Source organism: Notamacropus eugenii, chromosome 7 (genome assembly GCF_028372415.1).
Source record: "Notamacropus eugenii isolate mMacEug1 chromosome 7, mMacEug1.pri_v2, whole genome shotgun sequence".
In the NCBI taxonomy this organism is placed as follows: domain Eukaryota; kingdom Metazoa; phylum Chordata; class Mammalia; order Diprotodontia; family Macropodidae; genus Notamacropus; species Notamacropus eugenii.
Genome location: NC_092878.1, coordinates 60,917,789 through 60,942,633, shown reverse-complemented (window position 1 = coordinate 60,942,633; position 24,845 = coordinate 60,917,789). Strand labels below are relative to the sequence as shown.

At 42.0% G+C, this 24,845-nt stretch overlaps 1 protein-coding gene across 9 annotated transcripts in view; it reads right to left on the bottom strand.

Moving 5' to 3' along the window:
* Window positions 1-1,505: 1,505 nt before the first annotated feature.
* TMEM63C (transmembrane protein 63C) overlaps window positions 1,506-24,845 on the bottom strand; it is a 134,186-nt gene continuing 110,846 nt past the window's right edge. For 5 of the 9 annotated variants that reach the window (XM_072624978.1, XM_072624977.1, XM_072624980.1 and 2 more), the window contains 9 exons: window positions 23,913-24,019; window positions 18,813-18,899; window positions 17,440-17,505; window positions 16,208-16,370; window positions 15,783-15,888; window positions 11,118-11,285; window positions 9,937-10,049; window positions 9,191-9,265; window positions 1,506-5,321 (listed from right to left, as the gene is read on the bottom strand). In XM_072624978.1, coding sequence (XP_072481079.1) covers window positions 5,118-5,321; window positions 9,191-9,265; window positions 9,937-10,049; window positions 11,118-11,285; window positions 15,783-15,888; window positions 16,208-16,370; window positions 17,440-17,505; window positions 18,813-18,899; window positions 23,913-24,019 — 1,089 coding nt within the window. In that variant the 3' untranslated portion in view covers window positions 1,506-5,117. The other 4 variants (XR_011970712.1, XR_011970713.1, XM_072624983.1 and 1 more) reach the window with 4 other exon arrangements.

Below are 24,845 nucleotides of genomic sequence, written 5' to 3'. Positions count from 1 at the left end.
ACTCTGAATGGGAATCTAGGTGCTACATGAGTGGATCCTCATAACTCTCATTCCAGCTGGGAAAGAGACATTTGCCATACTTTCCCCCACACTAGAATGTGAATCTCAAGAAAATGTTTCCTTCACTACTGGCTTAGGGATGAGACCCTAATTTCTGGGTAGGTAGGTTCACATATATTGAGAGTAACATTTTGCTTTTTTAAATGTACGTCTTTGTCTTTTAAATGCATGCTATTTTAATGATTATCTGGTGAACCAATCTAATGAAAATTAAATTTAATGACCTTAGAAGTTCCAGTTTCCAGAAGTTTCAATGTTTGAGTTGAGATGAGGACTTGAGTTAAACGAGGTATACTTATCATCCAACATACTCTCATATTGACCTTGCAATCTACATGAATTCAGAATTTAGTGGCAGAAATGCTACACTAAAATCATATGAGATTATGGACGCAGGAAAGAACCTTCACTTCCTGGATAATGACAAGTAAGGGAATAAGAAGTCCCTTTTTTATGAGGCACAGTGAATTCAATGGCCATCTCCGCTACTTTCCCCTCAAAGCCAGGGAAGCTGATAGGCAGTGACAGGCTTAAGGAAGAAGAGAGGAGGCATTTCTTGAGAGCTACCATTTCCACTGTTGTCCCACTGGGAACTGGAAGAGTAGGGGCAGACACATCTGATTTACTTTAAGCCTTCTGTGACAGCAGGGCAGCACCCGTCACTCACTTTGCTCTGTGAGAAGAATGATAATGTGGGGGGTTGACTCCATAATTTGTTTCACACCGTAGTCCAGATCTACTGCCCCCCCAAATGTGGAGGGCCCCTCAGAAAGTAGGTACTTGGAGAAGGAAAACTTTGTGGTTCAAATGCTCTTAAGGAATTGGATTAGAATCCTATTCCATGTGAGCAAATTAATTTCTCTGGATCTCAGTTTACCCATTTGTAAAATGATAGGGCTAAACCAGATCTCTAAGGTGTATGTCCTATAACATGTCAGTAGGCAAATATCCTGAGGCAGTTTTCAACTCAATGGTCCTGTCCTATCAACCCTGAACAAAGCCAGCTGCAGCCTGATTAGGAGGAAAGGGACAGGGCATGGTCACCCCACTGAAATACAACCTGGGGTAAGTCCTTATCTTTGGCTTCAGGGATTCTTTTTGATATTTGACCTTTTTGTTATTTGTCCTTCAATCAGGTCCTCCTCTCCCCCTTCTGAATCTGACTTGTCCTTTTATCTTAAGTCTGCCCTCATAGATTTGCTACTTCCTCTACTCTTCTATTTGCTCCCTAATTGCAACTAGAAATCTAGTTTCCTCTCCCTTCTTCCCCTGAGCTGCCTCTTGGACCTTGGGAGGAGACACTTATTTCCATCCTGTTGGGGTACTTAGTCCCATCAGTACAGGACAATTCTCAGAAGCAACAAGGCAGAGTTTTATCCTATAAACAGAAGGTCCTGACCCTGTCCAGACTGTCTTGATGTAGGGGAATAGAGCCAGGCAGGAAACTGAGTGGAGTTTGTTTTATTCAAGACATGGTAATATAATAGATTTCAAGGTCACAGAACTCTAGCACATTCCTAGAGTGATGACAGCCAGGGTGGGTAAGTCAGACACCTTGTGACAGTCCCCAGTGGACATAATGCTGATAAGTCTTTCCTTCCAGAGACAGGCCAGCGGAACCCAGGAGGGCTGCATTAGGGCACAGAAAGGGAATAGGGATTTGAGGGAAGGTGCCCAATTAGAAATGGCTCCCAAAGGAGTCAGTTCAAGGACAGAGTCCGGACATAGTTTCCACCCTCCCCTCACCAGAAGAATACTCCAATCTCCCAAAGGAGTAGTAAATGTGAGGCACCACGTCCCACGGGGCTTAAATATGTGTATGATTTACAGGTGGTCAGGTTGTTGAAGTGATATAGGGAGGGATTGGGGAGAATGAATATAGGTTAAAGTTAAGATATAGATGTGAAGGGGCATGTGTTTAGAATGTAGAATATAGGGTTAGGGTGGTTAGGATGTAATTATCCTATGTAGACTAGATATAATTGGATGACTTAAGATGTAAGACAGTTAAGATATCACATGGATGGAAGGAAAAATTAGGGGCCTGAAGAGTACCAGTGGGCAAAAACATAGGATACATGTATCTACAGGAGTAAATGGGGAGGTGTATCTTGGGCAGACAGGGGATGAAAAGGGAGTGTAAGAGGAAGGAAGGCTGATGACTAGATTTGTGTCTGCATATGTAGAATGGCTTTGAAGGGGAGGAAGACTGTTTGGCTATATATCCAGTCCAAGGAAGGGAAACAAATTGCACTTGAGTGCCCATATCTCCACACTACTTTTGCCCTTGAATGAGACTTCATCAAATCTGTTATCCAGACGTTGGTGAAAGGGGGACTGAATCCCAACCTCAGCGGTGTTTGTTCCTGGTTCATTTACCAGATGGATTGGAATCAACTCCACTTGTGTTGACCATGAAGTAAAAGTGGGTCCCCACCCCTCACTCTCAAGGCACCTCCATGAGAAAGATGAAGGTGCAATGAATGAATGAAACCAGGGGAACAAATGGGAGTGTGCCTAAGAAATGAGCATCCCTGGCTACCTTCTGGGTATGCTGCTGATCCAACTGACCTGGGGCTCCCAAACTGTATGGTATAAACCTATGGAAAGCCAGAAGAGACCAGAGAGCACTTGGCCTGGGTCCCCCAGGATGCTCTGTAATGGAAAGGATCCTTTCTTTCCCCCCATTAGCTGGCTTGAAAGAGAAAAAAATAAAGCCGTTTGGCTTAGTTTTTACTGTTAGGGTTTGAGTAAGTTATAATCTCCTCCTCTCCCAGTTTGCTCTTTTTTCCTGGCCCTGTTCCTTCAGTATAATACAGTTCCACTCTAGGATAAGGTCCTTCCTTTTCCCAATCTCTCCATTCTAGCACCACCTGGTCAGCCCAAAGAACAGGCAAAGCACTTTGGGTAAATGGATCACCAGAGTTCCAGAATGGGATTGGGTGCATGAGTACATACGTGTATCGTATCTGTAATAGGATATTTCCTTGCATTAGAAATGGGTGTGTCTGCCACTTATAGCATGTCTCTTAGGCCTGAGAATTTCCAAATACTAAGGAACTGGCAAGAAAACTCCAGAAGTTGTGTGAGTAAGAGAGTATCATTCAGGTCTCCAAGAGAGAGTATCCTATTCCCACTTTTCTTCTCCCCCAATAGGGAAGCATTAGATCAGATCTCAAGAATGAACAGGTCCTCTCTCCTTGGCTCATTCCCAAGCTCGTATTACAACACCAAAGATACCTTTTTCCTTTCAACTTCCTGTACCAATTGTTGGGTGGCACTAGCAAGGCCCATTATATGTGGTAGCCTATTCCAACGCAGAACTGTCTGCATGATGTTGGGAGTCAAGGGACGGAGCAGAAGCGACAGTTCTTAATCCCAATTCCCCACAGTGCCCCTCTTCTCCCTTCCTTCAGACTTTGAAATGATTTAGGCCCAAGATGAGAGCAGCATTAATGATAGAGGAAGCCCATCCTGGGAGCATAGATGGGTGCAGCATGACTTAAGAAAACAGGTGTTCACTGTCCAATTTGGGTGATGGCTTCCCATCCATCATTCTAGGCTTCCTCCTGCTGGGGATTGAGGGAGGCTGGAAGAAAAAGTAGCCAGCAGCACTGTCTGGGCTGTGGGTCAATATGGGGGTGAAGGCAGAAATCCTCAACAAATAGGAAACTGTTTCCATCCCCTTTGGTGTAGTAATGCCTCACCTGGGTCCCTGTCAAAGAGAAGACAGAGACCAACAAAGGAAACCTGGAGAGATGGTTGAACATAGGAAAGATATGATGTCTTGTTTGGGGTAGAAGGGTTCATCACCATCCTAGCGCTTGGGTAGGGGCTTCTTACCATTAGCTGCTAGTCACTTTGGTCCTGCCCTGGACCAGAGACACTCACATGGCAGCTAGCAGGAAACATTTCACATGACTGCCACTCTTACCCTGGAGGTCTGTTCTTTTGGACCTGACCATGGTGATGAGTTCCTGGGTAAATGTGGGATGGGATGCTCAATGCTTTACATCCTCCAATACTTTCAGGTGAATACTTCCTTCTCCTTTACCCTGCCTTACCCCCCAACATCTACAAATGCTTGAAGGACTCTAACATCTTTCTGAGGATTTTACTCTTATTGACTCCTGCCCTTACTTGGGGCGCAGGTCATTGAGCATGGGGACCAAGGTTTTCTCATCTTCCCTCTCTTCCTCCTTTGCCTTACCTTATTTCAACACTACTCTGCCCAGAGAAATCTAGCAAATGGCAGGAAAGAGGAAGAGGTGTGGAGGCAAGACAGATGACAACCTAAAAGAATTCCCTCAGTGTAATTCTTGACTCTGGCCATTCACACTATTTATAGTTCTGCCTAGGGTGAGGCCTCAAGAGCCACAGGAATCCCTTTTCTTGGGGTAGAATATTTTTTCCTCATGAATTCTTATTTGGGGAAAACCTCCAACCCCAGGAATCTGGGGAGGCATCTGCCTCCAATTCTGGGATAGGAGAGACTAAGAAGTCCACCTTCTTAGGGTTGGCCAGCCCAGTCTATTCTCTTGCTCCATGATGACTCTGCCAGCCACAAAAACAATAGAGATCTCTTTGGGTCTGTAGGGGAAGTAGGAATGCTGAAAGAATGGTGTGAGTGGCAGATCTTCCAAAAGGCAAACAAATTGGAGAAGGGCTTTCAGAGGCTGCTGAGCAAAGACAGGGCATCTTTTGGGACCCCTCTCTTCTGCTCTTCCTTTTTTCACTTGCTTTTAAGGAGGTACAGATATCAATTCCTAGGTTGGAGGCACTGACTGCCCCTTCTGAGACATGGAGGTTGCTAGTACTTTCGGTCCAGGGGGCCAGACTTCATCTTCCACTGAATTTGCTTTCTAGACAGTCAAGCATGACTGGAATCTCTCAACCTGTCAATGCCCAGGGATGGAGGCAGAATTACAACTGGCAGCCTTAGAGGATTTGGGGGAGTGGGCATGTGGGTTGAAAGCTCCCTGCCATATTCTTCTTTTGATGCTGGCATTCCCACCAGGTGTGGGAGCCCCTTTGGAGGTGGTGATGAGTGATCCTTATTAGTTGTGGTCTTTTATTAATAGCCCCTCTTGGAACTCGCCCTCGGCAGCTTCCACTTCTGATGAAAAGCTCTGTGGCCCACTATCCTCCTCTCTGTCCAAGACATCCAGCTGGCTGCTCATGGTACCATAGGACTGACGGCCTGGAGACGTGGCTGGAGTGAGGCTCATCTCAAGTTCCTGGAGTACTGGGGCCACATACAACTGGGCTCCCCCAGACAAGAAAAAGCAAAGAAAATAGGAAGTCATATCTAGGTATAATTTATGGCTTGTTCCCAGTGTCCTAACTCTCTTACTCCATATCCCAGTATATGGGGAGGTATGCAATCCCTTAAGCTCCATGATCCTTGATTCCCTCCTCCTGACCTCCCTAAAAGGGGAGGGGGGGAGTCCCTATTTCTGTCACTCCTGTTTAGAGCTCTTAGGTTACTATTTTTCTTACTGAAAACAGAGAGGAAAGTGGGATTCCATGGGAATCATGGGAGAATTTAGGCTATGCCCACAACAACTGCAGTTTTAATTCCAAACAGCTGGCCAGTAGGATTGTTACCTGCAACTTAAGGGTACCTTTTGGTTGCCATCCCTACTCTGACTTCTAGTAAGCTGTGAATTCCTGGAGCTCAGGGACTGTGTTTTCTTTTCATCTCTGTTGCCTTCTGAGAGGCAACATAGTTAGTGGATAGAGAATTGGACTTTCAGTCAGGAATGCCTGGGTTCAAGTCCTGTCTCTAACACATCCTGGTTGTGTGTCCTCTGGGCAGGTCACTTAAGTACCCCAGGCCAGAGGGTTTCCTCACTGTCCTAGGGGGCATGAAGTCTACAAATCTCAAGAGTTCTGGTGCCCAAACCAGGTAAAAATGGAACTGGGAAATGTTTAATAAAATGAAAATACAATAAAACACAGATATTATTAATTTGAGGTTTTCTGAGTCAATACGTGGCCACAGTGATCTGTTTCTCTTTGAATCTGACACCCCTGCTCTAGGAAACTCTAAGGTTAGAAATTGCAAAGAGGGTACTGACCTGCTTTAACAGAGGTATTTCCTTACCTGGGTGTCCCCATATATCACTGAAATCATGTCCAGTACTTAATCCCTATCTGTAGCCCTTAGCACAGGGAACACAGTAGGTGCTTAATCAATTGATTTTGTGGCATTGCCTAGAGCACTGAGAAGAATTCCATAGCTAGTAGGCGTTAGAGGAAGCCCTTGAAGCAGGTCTTTGGAAGCCTGAGACCAGTTCTCTATCCATTCTGCTACACTGCCTCCTCACCTGCCTTGTTGATTTTATGTTATGGGTCAAAGGAAGAAAAAGGCTGAGAACCACTATTCCAGGTTTTCCTCTCTTCTCCTAACCCCAAATTTGATCTCTTCTATTCCTTAGCTCCCTTTCAGCCAGAGACCAACCAGCACCAGCTGAAGGAACCCTAGGGAGGCCAATGAGAAGAAAGCAAGGGAGGTACTGGAGATTTCACCTACCTCCTAATATCCTTATAGGAAGGAGGGTATTTTAAAAAATGGTGCCAGATGATCAGACAGAGAATAGAAATGATCTGTTTTGCCCAATGGATAGCGCAGTTATACACATTGAAGGGACTGGGGGCATGGTGCCCTGGCGCTTAAAATCTTTTGGCCATCCCTTCTTCTTGGAGAAGTCTGAATTTTTTCTTTTATGAGGTATTATTGATATGACACAATACTATACATATATTTTATGCGTTTTTCAATTTCTAAACTTTTTCTGTTGGCCTTCACATGTCATCTGTGGCTTTTGTAAGACTCCCCCAAATTCCCATTTAATTTCTTATGCCAACCTGCAATATAATGAAACCACGATGGGGAAAGTCATGATGTGAAAGAAATAACTATATTTCCATGGAGCCTAGGGCTACATATGTGTGCGAAGTAAAAGCGACATTATTATACTTTACCATGGAAGGTATTGGATATAAAATTTCATTGGCACAAGGAATTCCTGGATTCCTCTACCAATGCAGATCCGCACCTTTCCTGTAATTTACAGTTTTAGAAAGTTGCATAGGGCACTAAGTGGTTAAGTGACTTGTCCAGGGTCACACAGCCAGCATGTGAAAGGTGAGTGACTCGAATCCAGATCTTCTCATCTTGAAGGCTGACTCTGTATATCCACCATGCCAGACAGTTTTATCCGGTAAAACAAATGATTAGAGGAGGTCTCAGGGGCAGAAGCAATCTCAACCTATTTTACAACAATAACAATGCATTTGGAGAGTTTAAGGCTGTTTGAGGGTAGCATTAGAATGCTCTGAACTTGGGTTTGAGTCCTACCGGCCAGTCTGCACGAGTGCTCTCCAAGCTTCAGTTTTCTCCGTTGTTAAATGGGTATAACACTTTCCTACTTTGCCGCTTGCGTCCTGCTTGTGCACTTTGCAACCCTTTAGAGAGCTACAGAAATGCTAGTTATCATTTGCTATTGCTATTGTCTTCTTTTAAAAATTTAATATGCCTATAAATGTTTTATTTTGTTTAAGCGGTCAAGCTTTGATTATGGTTCATGAATGTATACATATGTATACATATACATATACACACATATATAAATACTTGAATTTATGTATGAACTTATTATAGCTAAGAATGCATATTTATGTATATGTGTGTATATAAACATTACAGATGAAAATATTATAGCCAGACAAGAATGTTCAGTCATGTGGGACAGCAATGGGTGAAGCTTCCTAAGTTTACTTGAACTGAAACTGTCTTCATGCGTGTGACATTTTAATCCAAGGACAGTTTGTGGTTCAGGCATTATAACAATGACTATTCTATAGCAGAAAACATTGCTGGAATTGAAAATGGAATGGAAAGGGAAGTAGTTTCTTTACTAAAGATTATGAGGGCTCTTCATTCCTTTAGTCATTAGGAAGAATATCATTTAAACTTCACGGACTTAAGATTCATAATTTGTGGTTATGAAGGCACGTTGGGAGATAGTGCGGCATAGTTGATAGAGAAATGGTCACAGGATCTTAAAGACCTGGGTTCGAAGCCTGCCTCTAACACATACTGGTTGTATGATGCTAGGTATGTCCCTTCTCAGTGATCTAGGCAACTTCTTAATGTGATAAGTTTCAGAGAAGGCACCAACTTGAACTGGTAGAAGTGAACACTTCTGGCACAGCTCTATGCCAAATGAAATCATAGGTCCGGTCCCTATCCTCAACTAAAGGTTCATTTTAGCCTCCTTCTCTCTTTGCCTTCCCACATATGTGATGAACTAAAGAGTTCAATACCCAGGATTCCTTCTCCCTGAGCCTAGCAGCTCAGAGCCCACTTTGAAATCTAGCCCCAGACATTTACTTAAATAGCTGTGCGACCCTGGGCAAGTCATTTAACTTCTATTTGTCTCAGTTTCCTCATCTTTAAGAGGGGGATAATAATAGTACCTACCTCCCAGGGTTAGTGCAAGATCAAATGAGGTAACTGTTGTAAAGTGCTTAGTACAGTGCCTGGCACCTCCTAAGTGCTATATAAATATTAGCTGTTATTACTATTACTATTATTATTTCACCAACTTGTTCTCTTTCTTCTGTTATAGAAATTGCTTGCTTAAGGCCTATGCATATTGAGCCCAATTAGCTACTGTCAGAATGATAGACATATCTTACCCTTCTCTTCAGACTTTGACTCTCTCCTTTCTGCTCTGTTCTCTGACTCTCCAACACCTGATCTCACTGGAAGGTAGCTGATCTCATATGAAGGCAGCTGCTGGATTTACGTGCTTTTTCTGAGGGGTAAGGGAACTTCTGTCTATATCTCCCCTGATTCCAGTTTCTCAAGTCTCTGCCCCTAATCTCTAATCAGGTGCTTTTGGTTTTTTTTTCTATGTAAGCATGATTGCCACATGAAAGTTTCTCCCCTGAACCAATTCCTTGAATGTCAGAGGAGGGAAGTCCATAGGATCCCTCTCCCACCTCATCAGGCCTTGGCGATGACTGCTTGCTTGCCTCCCCCATGGTTTGGACCCCACCTTTGCCTCATTCTAATCACCCCAACCTCATTCACATTCAAGGAGGCAGGGGCATGACTCACATTGTACATGAAAATAGAGGAAGAACCACTTCTTGGGAGACTGAGTTCGCTGGAAATTGTATCCGAAGGTTCTCCCTGTTGCAGAGAAAGGAAGACAGTGGGGCTGAGAACACAAGGACCTCATTGTTCAGATCTGATTGGGGTGTTTGGCCTCTAATTGAATGGTCCTCTTCTAGCCCTCAAACTTGTCTTCTTTATTTATTACTCTAACTCAAAGTAGGAAGCATAGTTGGCAAACTGTTCCTGAAAGGGATGGCAGGGTTGGGGAGGCAGCCTTTGATATGGGCTTCTTCTGCTCTAAAGGACCATGATGGAGGGGAGCTAAGGAGAAAATAGAACTGGGGACCTGGATCAATCTCCTTTGGTATCCTAGTGGGGAGGAAAGAGAGATGGTTTCCAAAGTACCAATCTTCTCTTCCCCTCTGGTTTCAGGATTGCTAAAATCACAGACCAGAATAGTTTGTCTTCTGGACCATGAGGTTAAGAATCCCTGCTTGAAACTTAGGTGAACCACTGGGGCTGTCAAATCCAAATGAATGGGATAGTTATCCTTTTGGTTTGGAGCTAGTGTCATCCAACATACAAATACAGTTAAAAGTGAGAGGGGGAATATCCTCTTAATATTCTTCTAATCTCCAGCCCAGGATGACTCATTGGAATAATTCCTTGGAAACAAGCAAAGCCAGGAGGGAGTAAATGAGAGAGAGGTAGAAGAACAGGAGGAAAGAAGGGACCACTGAGCTCACCTCAGAGACAGGCGGTTTCTTCCAAAATTTCCCAGAGCAAACACTAATGAGGGCAGTCACGATGGAAGTGAGGAGGGTTATCAGGGTAAAGAGAGTGATGGGATGAAGGCTACCTAAAAGGGGAGAGAGAACTATCATGGGGCTTATGCTCACAGACAATCATCCCAACCCCTTCAACCTGCTTCCAAGACCACAATTTAGGTGCTATCTGAGAAGACAATATGCCCAGAAGGAGCCTAGCCACACCCTCCAAATATCTCCAGTGTGACCCTAACGACTTGACTTAGAATCTTCATGACTAGCACGGCACCAGGCACATAACAGGTGCTTATTAAATACTTGTTGATTGATTGGCTGGTTAACTGCCTTAGAACATTGGAAGGGAATCTTCTCTTTGTCCTCCCAACCCTGAGGAGCCCAGTCTTCTCTCTTTGAATCTCTAGGGACAAAAGCAGACATCAGATTATTTTGCCATCCCACTTGACCCCAAAATACACACCTTAAGTTAGGGATGTTGTATTTCAAGGTTTGTCTGCACTTAAAGGCACAAAAGATATTTTCTCTCTCTCAAGTGGAACCGGATGAATGTAGGAAAACCTTCTTCATCTGAACCAACAAAATGTATTCTGCTTCTTACATATCTATATGGTTTTTCTTTATTTATTCAGCTTTCATTTATCTATTCATTTGTCTATCAATCTGTTTGTTTATATAGAAATTCCTTCAAGTAAGCTACATTTTTGGTTTTTTATCACTTAAATTTCTCCACCATCCTCCTAGAGAACCATTCCTTACAACAAAGAATTTCTTTCTCTCCTTTAAATCCTAACTTAAGACAACCTTTCTTTCCTGTGTTCCAATCTATAAATACTGTTACCTGTTCTGCTGATGTCATTCCATGCTTCCCCTATTCTCTTCTGTGATCTAATAAACTCCTCAATAGCCTTGGGTAATCTTTAGTGTATACTCCTCAAGAGTCTAGAATATACCCCTAGGCTTCACTCAATAAAAGCATTTGTATAGTTATTCAGATTCTATCCACCCAGTCCTCCATTTCCAACTAGCATTTTCTGTGATCATAGAGTTCACTTTTGAGTACCTTAGGAGCCCAGCTATTCACAAAGTCAGAACATCTTAAGGATTGGGGATGGGACTGGTGAGAGAAATGGGAATGGCCCTACCTAGACGGACAATGGAGAAGAAGAGCAGCCAGAACATAGAAAGGAGGGGCGCCAGGATCACCTGGTAAACTCCCACCATGTGGAAGTCTTCTTTAAGCTTGGTAGGGGCGTAGGAGTAATACAAGTTGCACTTATCAGTAATATGCTTCATACAGACATAAAGCAGTCCTGGAAGAGGAGAAAGGAAGAGAAAAGGAGGAAGAATGGAAGAGAGAGAATCATTAAGAAGCAGCTCAGGCAGCCCAAACCTACTTTCTGTCCCCCTTCCCTTTCTGAACTCTTTCCCAAACACCCCTAAGTGAAGAAATCAAAATTAGGACCCATTTAGAGGTAAACACCCTAAACTTTCCTCAGGAGACAGCCTTGGCTGAACATTAATGTCTCATGGTACTTTTTAGGGATAACCTTAATTTTTAAATGTAACTTTTAATTTATCTTACTTTCTTTTTCAATGAGTAAGCATTTATTTTCTCTTCTGGTCATCTCCCACCCTCCCATTCCCCCCACAGAAAAAGAAAAAAAAGGCCTCATAATAAATGTGTCACCAAACAGAATAAATTTCTGTATAGGACATGTTCAAAAATATATGTTTCATTTTTCATCTTGAGGATAAACTTAATTTCTGACCCTTTACATTTCTGCCAGGGAACAAGATTGCCCCCAGAAGACTTCATGTCAATGGGAATGTTCTTGGTCAACTTGGTAAAGATAGTAACTTTAGCCCTACCTCTATCCTCTAAGAAATTTCCAATGGAATAGAGACTATCATTCTCCCCTCCCCTGCCCTGGACTTGGGGGTAATGGTGACGAATTCTTGAGATATTGGTGACTTTGGAATAACCTAAAAATTTGAATTTGGAATAAATTTGGATATGGAGACCAAAAAGTATAGGAAAAGTTTATGACTCACCTGGACCTAAGTAAACCTCTATTTTCTGTAGTTCATACCACAATAATTTTGTTTTAGGATTGATAATCTCCTTCTTGTCTTCCTCTGGGGTCACTACTGACCAGCTCTCTATCCTTATTTCCTTACTACCTCCTTACCTTGTTCCAGATATCAGCCTTGGTTTGGGAGGTAGGGGGGGAAATGATGACAGACAGAAAAAGAAAGAATGGTACTAATCTCAAGCTCCGGGAGACAAGAACAGCTAGGATAATGGGAAGAGTGGCTCAATTAACAGACAAGGGGAACAGACTCCCTCTCTTCTGGCCTACTGAAGGGAAAAAGTGAGAGAAGGCAAAAAAGGGAAGGGAAAGGATGTGAGGCAGTGAGAGAGAGGAGGGATAGACTAGAGCAGGGGTTATCTACCTGAGATCCAACTTCTTTCTTTCTTTTTAAAAAATAATTTCTTAATTGTAATTCATTTCATTTCATGTACTTAAAAACATTCTTCTGAGGAGCAGTCCATAGGCTTTGCCCACTGGACTGCTGAAGGAATCATGACACAAAAAAGGTTTAAAACCTATATACTAGAGAAATAAGTTTGGAAGTGAGGGATAGAGAAAAGGAGACAGATGGGGACTCCATGAAAGTGAAATCAGACCTTCTGATGTTTCCATCAGTATTGTATATCCAGACAGACATAAAGTTGGAGGTGAGATTGGGAGAACCATGGAGAGTTGTGGATTTGTGGTTAGCTACTCAGAAGAAATGGAATGGAATTAAAGCCAAACATTATCCCACTTTGTTCTGCTCTCTCTTTCTCCAAGACAGCTTCTGAGGAAAAAAGTTGCTGTGGGGGACTGGAAGACAGAGGTTGTATGGGACTATTTCTAATTCAAAAAATGGGTCAAGTTGTCAGTGTGAGATAAATCTACACTTTTGGAACTCTTTCAGAGTTGGCAGACAGAACTAATGATTATTCCCAAGCTTCACTTGAGCCTCTGATGATGTCACTTAAGATGCTACCAATTTAAGATGACGGAGTAGAAAGATGCAAATACTATAGCTCTTCCCACACAGCCCATAAAATACCTGTAAAAAATGGCTCTCAACAAATTCTAGAGCAGCAGAAGCCACAGAATGACAGAGTGAAAGAGATTTCCAACCAAAGGTAACCTGAAAGGCCAACAGGAAAGGTCTATCCCACGGGATATTGAGTAGAGCTAAGCCCAGCCCTGGCCATGTGGCACCAGGAAGACCAGGACAGGAACAGGCCTCTGGGGCAGAATCCCCAACAGGGAAGATCTCAGATCCCTCAACCCACAACTGACACAGAAAGCTTCAAAGGTCAGTGAGAGGGCTTTCCTAGCTGGGCAAGAAGGAAGCAGGGCCCCACCCCAGCATGGGTCCCAGGCAGTGGTGGCAGCAGCAGCAGCAGCAGTGGGGACACAGTGCTACATAGCAGTGGTTGAGATCCATTGTGGGAGTGGCTCAGCTTAAAGCCCCTGGGGGAATTGAGCAGCTGATCTGAACCTCAGCCCTGAGCACAGTCCTGGGGCGAGGAGGAGCACTAGGACCCTCCTCTTGACAAAGTATTCAGAAGTCAAGTAACTGGTTGGGAAAATGCCCAAAAAAGGGAAAAACAATAAGACCATAGAAGTTTACTTTCTTGGTGAACAGGTATTTCCTTCTATCCTTTTGGATGAGGAAGAACAATACATACTGTCAGAGGAAGTCAAGGCTTCTGCATCCAGTACCTCCAAAATAAATATGCAATGGGTGCAGGCCATGGAAGAGCCTGAAAAGTGAGCTTGCTAAAGGAGACCCCAAAAATGCTGAAGAAAATAACACTTTTAAAAATAGGCTAACTCAATTGGAAAAAGAGGTCCAAAAAGCCAACGAGGAGAAGAAGGCTTTAAAAAGCAGAATTAGACAAATGGAAAAGGAGGTTCAAAAGCTCACTGAACAAGACAGTTCTTTAAAAATGGGAGTGGAGCTGAGGGAAGCTAATGACTTTATGAGAAACCAAGAAATTACAAAACAAAACCAAAAGAATGAAAAAATAGAAGATAATGTGAAGTATCTTATTGGAAAAATAACTCACCTGGAAAATAGATCCAGGAGAGACAATTTAAAAATTATGGGACTACCTGAAAGCCATGATCAAAAAAAGAGTCTAGACATAATCTTCCATGAAATTATCAAGGAAAACTGCCCTGAGATTCTTGAACCAGAGGGCAAAATAATACTGAAAGAATCCACTGATCACCTCCTGAAAGAGATCCAGAAAGAGAAACTCCTAGGAATTACTGTAGTCAAATTCCAGAGTTCCCAGGTCAAGGAGAAAATATTGCAAGCAGTCAGAAAGAAACAATTCAAGTATTGTGGAAATACAATCAGGATAACACAGGATCTGGCAGCTTCTACATTAAGGGATTGAAGGGCTTGGAATATGATATTCCAGAAGTCAAAGGAACTAGGAGTAAAACCAAGAATCAGCTACCCAGCAAAACTGAGTATAATGCTTCAAGGGAAAAAATGGTCATTCAATGATATAGAGGATTTTCAAGCATTCTTGATGAAAAGACCAGAACTGAAGAGAAAATTTGACTTTCAAACACAAGAATCAAGAGAAGCATGAAAAGGTAAACAGGAAAGAGAAATCATAAAGGACTTTCTAAAGCTGAACATTTACATTCTTACATGTAAAGATAATATTTGTAACTCTTGAGGCTTTTCTCAGTATTTGGATAGGTGGAGGGATTATACACACACACACACACATACACACACACATACACAGAGAGCACAGGTTTAGTTGAATCAAGGGATGATATCTATAAAAAAATAAAATTAAGGGGTGAGAGAGGAATATATTGGGAGGAGAAAGGGAGGAATGAAATGGGGCAAATCATCTCTCATAAAAGAGATAAGAAAAATCTTTTTCAATGGAGGAGAAAAGGGAGGAGGTGAGAGGGGAAGAGTGAAGCTTACTCTCTTCACATATGGCCTAAGGAGGGAATAACATGCTCACTAAATTTGGTATGAAAATCTATCTTACGCTACAGAAAAGTAGGGGAGAAGGGGAAAAGTGGGATGAGGGGGATGATAGAAGGGAGGGCAAATGGAGGAGGGGAGTCACTAGAAGTAAACATTTTTGGGAAGGTACAAGGTCAAATGTGAGAATAGAATGAAGGGGGGACAGTGTAGGTTAGAGGGAAATATAATCAGTCTTACATAGCATGACTATTATGGAAGTCTTTTGCAAAACGATACATATATAGCCTGTATTGAATTGCTTGCCTTCTCAGTGGGGATGGGTGGGGAGGGAGGAAGGAAGAGAAGTTGGAATTCAAAGTATTAGAAACGAATGTTGAGAACTGTTATTGCATATAACTAAGAAATAAGAAATACAAGTAATGGGGTATAGAAATCTATCTTGCCCTACAAAAAAAGAGAGAAGATGGGGATAAAGGAATGGTGGGATGTGATAGAAGGGAGGGCACAATGAGGAAAGTGGTAATCAGAATGCAAGGTGTTATGAGGTGGGGGAGAGGAGAGATGTGGAAAAAAATTGGAACTCAAAATTTTGTGGAAATGAATGTCGTAACCTAAAAATAAATACAAAAAAAAAAAAAAAAGATGCTACCAATCTCCAGAAATCTCAAGTTCTTGCATTGTGAGAATTAGCTTATTTGGTTAATCAGAGACACCTTAGAGGAATCTAGAGGCAGAGTTAGGGGTGTTGAATTCCCTCAGCCCTCAGGAGGAGAACTTACCAAATGGGACAATGACAGGGCAGGTGATGCTATATGCCATCACAACACTGATGACACAAGAAATCCAGGAATATTCCCGTCCATACTCGAAAAATCTGACTTGCTTCTATAATAGAAAGGATGGCACTCTTATTAGCCAGAAGGCCTTTGGATTTTCTCCATTTTGGCTGCTTCTCTTGCTGTTTTGCCCTGTCTTTTAGATCCATGTCCCTAGTGGCTCTCCCAAGAAAATTATTCCACTGTCTCACACCACCTCTGTTCCTACCCAGCTCACCATCCCTTCTCTGGTGACCCTCAACTGCTTTCTCATAGCATCTTCATCAGGGTAATGAAGGGAATCTATGATCTCCATGCAAAAAAGGCAGAAACAAAGACTGTTTGGGCTGTGCAGGGTGAGGCGGGGATGGCAGGCAGAGGTCTCTTACCTGCCTGATGTTTATTCGTTCAGCTTCAGATCTAGAGAAGATGAGGCGTATGATGTAGTAGAGAAGCGACTCCATACGCAGCAGCTCGCTGCCCATGCCAATCAGACTGGAGGTGATGACATAGTTAACAAAGAAGGCCCCATTGTCAGGAAGGAACACACACCTGCAGGGCCCAGAAATCAGGATGGTGAGGGGGTGGTGGTGGCAAGAGAGGGCACAGGAAGAGAAGAAGGGGAACCAAGGTGAGGGGAAGTAGAAGAAAAGAAATGGAAAGTGAAATAAAAGTCGAGATCAATATAGAAAAAGGGAGAGAAGAGGTAAAAGCAGAGGGGAACACAGGAAGTCAGGAAGAGGAGAAAAAGTATTATATAGACGTATTTCCCACACAATGAAGGAAGGAGGGAAGGAAGGAAAGAAAGAAAAAAGGAAGGGAGAAAGCATTAAGCACCCACTGTGTGCTAAGCACTGTGCTGAGCACCTTATAAATATTATCTTCCTTGATCCTCACCACCTCCTCAGCACCCTCAGGTGCCTTTCCCCTCTGATTAGAGGGCTGCAGGGTGAAGCAATAATTTCTGCCCAAAGCCTCCCTGTACAGAAGGCTCAGAATTTTCCAACTTGCTTCATTTCTCATCAACTACTCCACTGGAACAACTCCATAAATATCATGCCCCCGGGGCTGCTCCCTACCTGTCCCCCAGCCTCTGGGAGGGCAGAAACTGTCTTTATTTGTGTTCCCAGTGCTGAGCACAGTGGCTAGCACATAGTAGTTTCTTTATAAATGTTTATTGACTATGAGACTATGACATTAATCTTAGGAGATGAGTGCTATTATAATCCCCACTTTACAGCTGAGAAGACTGAGAAAAAGAGAGGTTAAATGACTACCCAGGTTCACAATGAGTAAACGACAGTAAGTGTCTGAGGCTGGATTTGACCTCAGGTTTTCCCAACTTCAGTCCAGTATTCTATCTGCTGAGCCCTCTGGCTACCTAGGTGAGAAAGTGACTCTGTGAATGTGGCAGCTAGAGGAAGCACAAGGACACACAAGTAAGTAGATTTTCTAATGTTGTACATACATGTGCAAACACAAATTCATGCAGGTAGATACAAACATATAGTGGGATGTTTGGGTGGATGAATATACATGTTTGATATGACATCCCAACAATATACATCTACAAATATGTGCATGGTAGACACACCAAAAAGCAATGGCCACAAGTACTCACTGGAACTTCAGTTCTGCGTGGTCCAGAAAGGAGCTGTCAAAGAGCCATCGGAAGAAAAGATCCAGACTTGAAGGAAGAATGGGAACAGAAAATGAGCAGTAAATTCAATATCCCATTTTCCTCTACTCCAAGTCATCTAGTCCAACTTACCTTCCTAATGTGAGGATCATTTATACATCTCTGAAAAGCAGGTCTCTGTTTATTGGCCTCCCATAAGAGGAACAGCCCAGTCTTGAAGTCAAAAAAATGTCCAGATTTAATACATAATGGCTATGTCAGATACATTTTAATCACTTAGCCTCTAGGCAACTGCCTAAGATTCCAAGTTGCAAAGAATGTGCCAACCTTTATTGGTAGAGGGAATTTCCTCACATGGGAGTTCCTTATACCAATGAAATCATAGATTAATCTAATCCCTACATGATTTTTCAGGAAATTTTTTTTTTATATTGAACTGAAATCTGTTTCCTGTAAATTTTATTTATTTTTTTTCCTCTTGAATTTTTTTATCTTAAAAGTCTTTTTTTTTTTTTAAAATCTTGGACTTCATAAACACCAAATAAAATGAATATTCCTCCTCCTCCTCCTTCTTCTTTTTTCCTATCCTTCTTTCCCCTCTCCTTTCTACTCCTACCCTACTGGAAAAGAAAAGAACAACCCTTGTAACAAATATTATTAATCAAGCAAAGTAAATCTGCCCATTGATCCTGACCAAAAATGTATTTATTTAATAAAGAAATCTTGAGTCCACAATCTTTTTTTCTGTCAGGATGTAATAGGCTTCATCACTGATATTGTGGGCTCTTGATAGAATGTCAAAGAACACCCATCATCATTTTCATATGATGGTTCTACAAAGAGTTGAAGATGGGGACCATATTCCTTGGAAGTGTTTCCTCCAAGCACAACAAGGTTAGTTCCTTTAACCTTTGTATGGCAAGTTTGAGTACCCTTGACATACTAGTTACCACCCTTAAATATAGTCCCAAGTTAAATGCCAATTTACCATGCTAAATATGGTACTCACAATTTGAACCCATTACTTAGAATGTGATTTTGTCCTGCGATTATCACTTCCCTTGTTTTGGGCACTTGGCACATTTTATTAGAATACCCTAAGAAAACATTAAGGTTTTTTTTTTTGTCATGGTTATATAGCTGTTGACAAATGTATCTCTCCCTAAATAGGTTATAAACTCACAGAAACAATACTTTATAACTCCCACAGAAACTGGGACTGTACTGGGCACATAGTAGGTTCCAATAAAGACTGGTTGAATTGAATTATAGTATCTGCATCCCTTTGTTGGGATGATTCAAACCTTCTTAGGGCCAGTTAAGGGAATAAAGATGACTGGATGTGCTATGCCTACCTGGTCAGCCCCAGTGATGGCAAGATGATCACCATGAACACTAGAAAGAAGTAACACTTATATACTGTGAACAGATTTCGGTGTGACCTAGGGGACAAAAAGAGGGAAATGTTCAGTGATGAGAAAGAAGCAAAGAGAGTCAAAAGAGACTAAAATTTTGTACCATCTAAAAGGAAATATCAGAGAAACTGACATCACCACTGAAAGTCTGAATTATCATAGGACCTTAATCTCTTATATCTTTTTCTTAAATCCATACTCATAGATAGCAACAGGCAATGATGACTTTCTACAGGGCTAGTCTGGACCTTTCAAAGAATGCTCATGTTTTCTCAAAGGGAGTATTGTCTACAGGGACAGCAAGCTAGAGGGACCATTTGGGAGAAATTATCTGTTGTCCTCCTTCCAGCAGAAACACAATAGGTTACAGTTATGGAATGTTGCATATAACATCATATATATGACTGATATGTCCATTTCTTTTGTTTAACTGTTTTGTTACAAGGAAGGATTATATATAGAGGAGGAAGCAGGTTACTAGAAAGCGGGGATAATATAAAAAGAATTCATAGCATCAATGTTACTTACTTAAAAATATATTTTTTTGAACTTTAGTGTATAAAGTAGGAGAGAAGACAAAATAGTGTCTTAATTTTATCTTCCACTTGTGATCAAGTGCTGAATTATTTTTATCACCTAATTTCCACCTCCAGTAATCTATTGTCTTTTTGTTGCCCTACTAAAATGGCAAGTCACTTAAGCCCTCTCAGCCTCAGTTTCCTCATCTGTAAAATGGGGATGATAATAATAACACCTACTTCACTCACAGTAGATGAACTACATACAGAGGGTAAAGGAACTAACCTTGTTGTTCCTGGCAAAAAGAAGACTCTGAAGGTTTCCATCTTCAGTCATTTCATCCCACATGTTTGTGATGGTGAGATGAGGTTGTTATGATGATGAAATATGTACAGTGTTTTGCAAACCTTAAACCCCTATACATTAGCTACTACTATCATTATTATTACTAGTATTAGAGATAGATGGGATAAACATAGTAGCAGCAGGGCATTTTCTTACTCAAGACTAAAGCAAAACAAGATGTTGGCTGAGAAATGAGATCAGAGATGTGGGTTATAGGTTTACATGGTCAAAATTAAAGGCCAAGGTCAGAGCTAGAATAATAATAATAATACTAATTATTAACTAATTAAAATCTATCAATTAAAATAATTAAATAATTAAATTAAAATAATGTTAGTAAATAAAATGTATCTAAAATGTTAATAAAATATACTAATTAAATATTAATTTAATAATAATAAACGAGAGGGCTGAATATATTGATTAAATATTAATTTAATAATAATAATGATAATAAATGAGAGTGCTGAACTAAATGACATCTGAGGGCTCTATGAGCTCTAGAGACAGTTGCCTATGATCTTATGATCCTGTGAATTTGCTAGTGATTTGAAGTTTACAAAGTACTTTATATTGTTGGTTCAATCACTTTAGTGGTTTCTGGCTCTTAGTGACCTCATTTAGGGTTTTCTTGGCAGAGATACTGGAGTGGTTTGCTATTTCCTCCTCCAGGCCATTTTACAGATGAGGAAACTGATGCAAAAAGATTAAGTGACTTGACCAGGGTCACATATCTAGGGAGTGTCTGAGTCCACATTTGAACTCAGGAAGATGAATCTTCTTAATTCTAAGCTTGGTGCTTTATCCACTGTACATCTAAAGTACATACTTTACCTACATTATCTCACTTGAAGCTCACAGTAACTGTGTGGTAGGTACCCTGGGCATTATCTCTACTTGACAGTTTGAAGAAACTAATACTCAGAATGTTGAGGTGACTTGCTCATGGTTATTCCACAGGCTGCCAAGTGTGAATGTGGGATTTGAATCCAAATTTTCCTGACTCCAAGCATGGCACTCAGCCAACTATAGCACACCGAATCAGCATGGCCCAGGTGGAGGAAAGAATGATAGGAAAAACATTCCATTTTCTTCCAACCCCCTCAAGTCCTTCTTTAAAGTTTTCCTTCTTCCCACATGAACAAAAATTTCTATAACAGCTCTTTTTGTGGTGGCAAAAAAATTGGAAATTGAGGGGATGCCCATCCATTGGGGAATTACTTAACAAGTTGTGATATATGAATGTAATGGAGTACTATTGTTCCATAAGAAATGATGAGTAGGCAGACTTCAGAAAAACCTAGAAAGTCATTTACTTACGCTGAGTGAAGTGAGCAGGACCAGGAGGCCATTGCACATAATAACAGCAACATTGTGTGCCTCTTCTTAGCAATGCAAGGGTCTAAGACAACTCTGAAAGATTTGTGTGGACTCAGTTGTGGAGAATGCTCTCCACATCCAGAAAAAGAACTGTGGCGTCTGAATGCAGATCGAAGCATACAATTTGTTCCTTTTTGTTTGTTTATTCTTTCTTGGGGGTCCTCGCATTGGTTCTAATTCTTCTTTGCAACATAACTAATGTGAAAATGGTTGGTTGTTGTCCTTTGCCTTTGAAGAAGACCAAAATGACATCACCACTGTAAAGTGAAATTTCAGTGTATCCAACTGTAACTGATCAGACGAATAAGAGCTCGGAATGCTCTACCACAGGTTGGGCACAGATAGTCCATGTGAATATTTAGGGTGGATATCCCAAATTTGTGCATCCTGCATTTACTTTGTGCTGTCTCTTTTCTGCTTTGCTCAAAGAGCACAGCACCTCTTCTGATGTGGACTCACCATGCTGAGAGGTCTTGTGCCAGTGTCTGCCATGTTGAACAGTCAAACCCAAAGTTCTTGAGAGAGACCTTGAGGATGTCCTTGTATCACTTCTTCTAGCCACCATGTGATCACCTGCCCCATGCAAGTTCTCCATAAAATAGTCTTTTTGGCAAGCATACATTTTGCATTCAAACAACGTGGCCAGCTCATTGGAGTTGCACTCTCTGAAACATAGTTTGAACACTTAGCAGTTCAGCTTGAGCAAGGCCTTCAATGTCTGGTACCTTATCCTGCCAGGTGATCCTCAGAATCTTCCTAAGACAGCTCAAATGGAAGCAATTCAGTTTCCTGGGATGGTGTTGGTCCATGTTTCACAAGCATATAGCAATGAGGTTACCACAACGGCTCTGTAGACCTTCAGTTTGGTAGTCAGTCTAATACCTCTCCTCTCCCAAACTTTTTTTCAGAGCCTCCCAAACATTGAGCTAGCTCTGGCAATGCATGAATCAACCTCATTGTCAACGTGTACATCCCTGGAAAGTATACTACCAAGGTAAATAGGTGTGTTCAGGGAGGACCAGTGCCTTTTGTGTGATGGCTGCCAAGCTCTTTTGGGGGCTTTGGTGTCCACTTGTTCCACCTAACTCTTACCTGTGGCTCCAAGAAGCTGCAGCATGCATAGTGGCTTCACCTTGGTAAACCGTTTCAGCAGATGGGCCAAACCAGGTTGAGGGTATCTAAGGCTTCTCAAACCCATTGGTGAGTTGGGGGTGTGTCTACCTCAAGCATGTGAAGACTTCATCTGGTGGAATGGGCAGATGAGAACAGTTTGTTCCAATGGCCATGAAGGTGGATGAAGCAGACGATATGGAGCACTTAGGGCTTGGTTAGACACTGAAGATACCAAGGTCATCCACTGCATCCTGAGCCATTGCCAGCTGTCTTGACTCTGTCTTGCCACTGGACCATGATGACTCTGGAGGAGAGAGTGAGGCTGACGACTTCTTGCAACTCTGCTTCACTTAAATTCAATTTTGGCAGACGCCAAAGGTGGAAAGAGTACTTTGCAGCTACTCACTTAGGGTGATCAAAACAAAGTCAAGTGCAAGTCATCATCATTTCTCTGATGGCATGGTCTTCTTCTCAACAAAGGATGAACATGATCCTGTGAGTAGACTCAGCTGGATGAATGCCAGCTAGACACCTCCTCCTCTCCTGTCTGCCTCTCCCTCCCTTTCCTTCTCCTCTCCAAAGGAAGGTAAATTTGGTTGGCCCAAAGTTGCCCAGTTGACCTGGGTTTTACTGCCTCCTCTCCCCTCCCCTCCCCTCCCTTCCTTCCTCTCCTCTCCTCTTTATTCCCCTGTCCTGTCCCCTGTCCTCTCCCAAAACCTTAAACCTACTACACTCTGAAAGTGGAACTCCAAGGGGCCCTTGCCAAGGGCTCCTGCCCCCGCCCCCAGCTTTAGAGTGATTATCAATAGTAACTGTTGCTGTTTCCCACCCAGCCTCATGCCTTGGTTTTTCTTGACCTCATTAAAGGGGCCATGCCCTGGCTACTTCTTAAACAGGCCTATTCAATGAATGGGTGTTGCCTTACCCTAAGTGAGTACCTGCAAAGACCTTGGCCTAAAGGGCCCACTGCATCCTGGGCCATCTCCAGTCATCCTGAGGAATATCACTGGATCCAGATGGCTCTGGAGGAGAAGTGAGGCTGGTGACCTGCACAGTCCTCCTTCACTCAAAACAAAGTCAAGTGCAAGCCATGGCATCATTTCTCTGATGGCATGGTCTTCTTTGGCAACAGATGAACACAATAGAAAGACCTGAGTTTAAATTCTGCCTTAATGCTTAAGAGTTGTGTGACAGTGAACAAGTCACTTGATTTCTCTCCACTTCAGTTTCCTTATCTGTAAAATGGGGATAATAGGAGTACCTACCTCCCATGGTTGTTGTGAGAGTCAAATGAGTTAACATTTGTAAAGCACTTTACAAACTCTAAAGCATTATATAAAAGCTATTTGTAATATTACTTCCTCAGTATAGAACATGGACAGAGTCTAGGAAGATCCTGTTGATGGATTCTGGAATGTTCAGATTTAGAAATCCTCTATGTCTCAGTACGTGGGTCCACATACCAAGTAAAGAACTGAGGATCCCAAACCCCTGGAGGATGTCACCAAGAACTGACCCCGGATTCTTAAAAAGATTTTCAACCTATCTTTGAGAGTAGTCTCACTCTGTTATCATTCTGCCTTTGGAAACTGGAGATGAAACAGCTTGCTTATTAGCATCCTGGGGAAAAGAGTGGACATCACAATCACCAAAGTTATAGAAATGAAGAGGGGCAGGTCTTACCTAGTCCAGTGTGCTTCCAAAAAGGAGGAAGAGTAGACGATAAAGGGAAGGGTCACAGTGAAAGCCCACATTAGCACGCAGGAGATGAACTGGGTCACAATGGGACTCTGTAGGGAATAAGGTGGAGTAAGGGTAGGATTAGTGGGGAGCAGTACTTTTCATATGAATTTATTTTCCCCTGGAACATGTCTGAAACATGCATGGGCCACCCTCTTTTTTTGCCTTTAGCTCCACAGTGAGGCTACCACACATTTTCCCCACTCACCGAACTTTACTATGGGTACAGAGCAAAGAACGCTGGGTCTGGGGGTCTGAAGATCTGAGTTCAAATTCTGCCTCTGCCACTTACTCCCTGTTAAGACTTTGTGTTCCACATGGATAACCTATGTCAAACTACTTGTCTTCTCAACGAGGGGAGTGAGGAGGGAGGGAGAGAATTCAGAACTCAATTTTAAAAACGAATGTTGAAAATTGTTTTTACAAGTAATTCGGGGAAAATACTAAATAAAAACAACAACAACGAAGACTTTGTGTCCTAATCTTCTTATCTATGAAATGAGGGAATAGAACTAGATGATGTCTAAGGTTCTTTCTAGTTCAAATCCATGGTCCTTCCCAAACTTTCATAGCTAAGACATACATATAGAAATATGCCCAGAGAATGGATCCATCACCATTTATTAAGTGCCTACTATATGCCAGGCACTATACAACGTGCAGGGAATATAAAAAGAACTCAGAATACAACCACAGGCTTAGTTCTTATGCTAAAAAGTACCTTCCAAGATCATCTAGCTTAACTCTTTTATTTTATAGATGAAATAGGCCCAGAGAGTTTAAATGGTTTGTGTAAGGTTTACAGTTAGTAAGTAAGTAGCAATGCCAAAATGTGAACTCTGATCTTTTGGTACTAGACCTAGTACTCTTTCCATT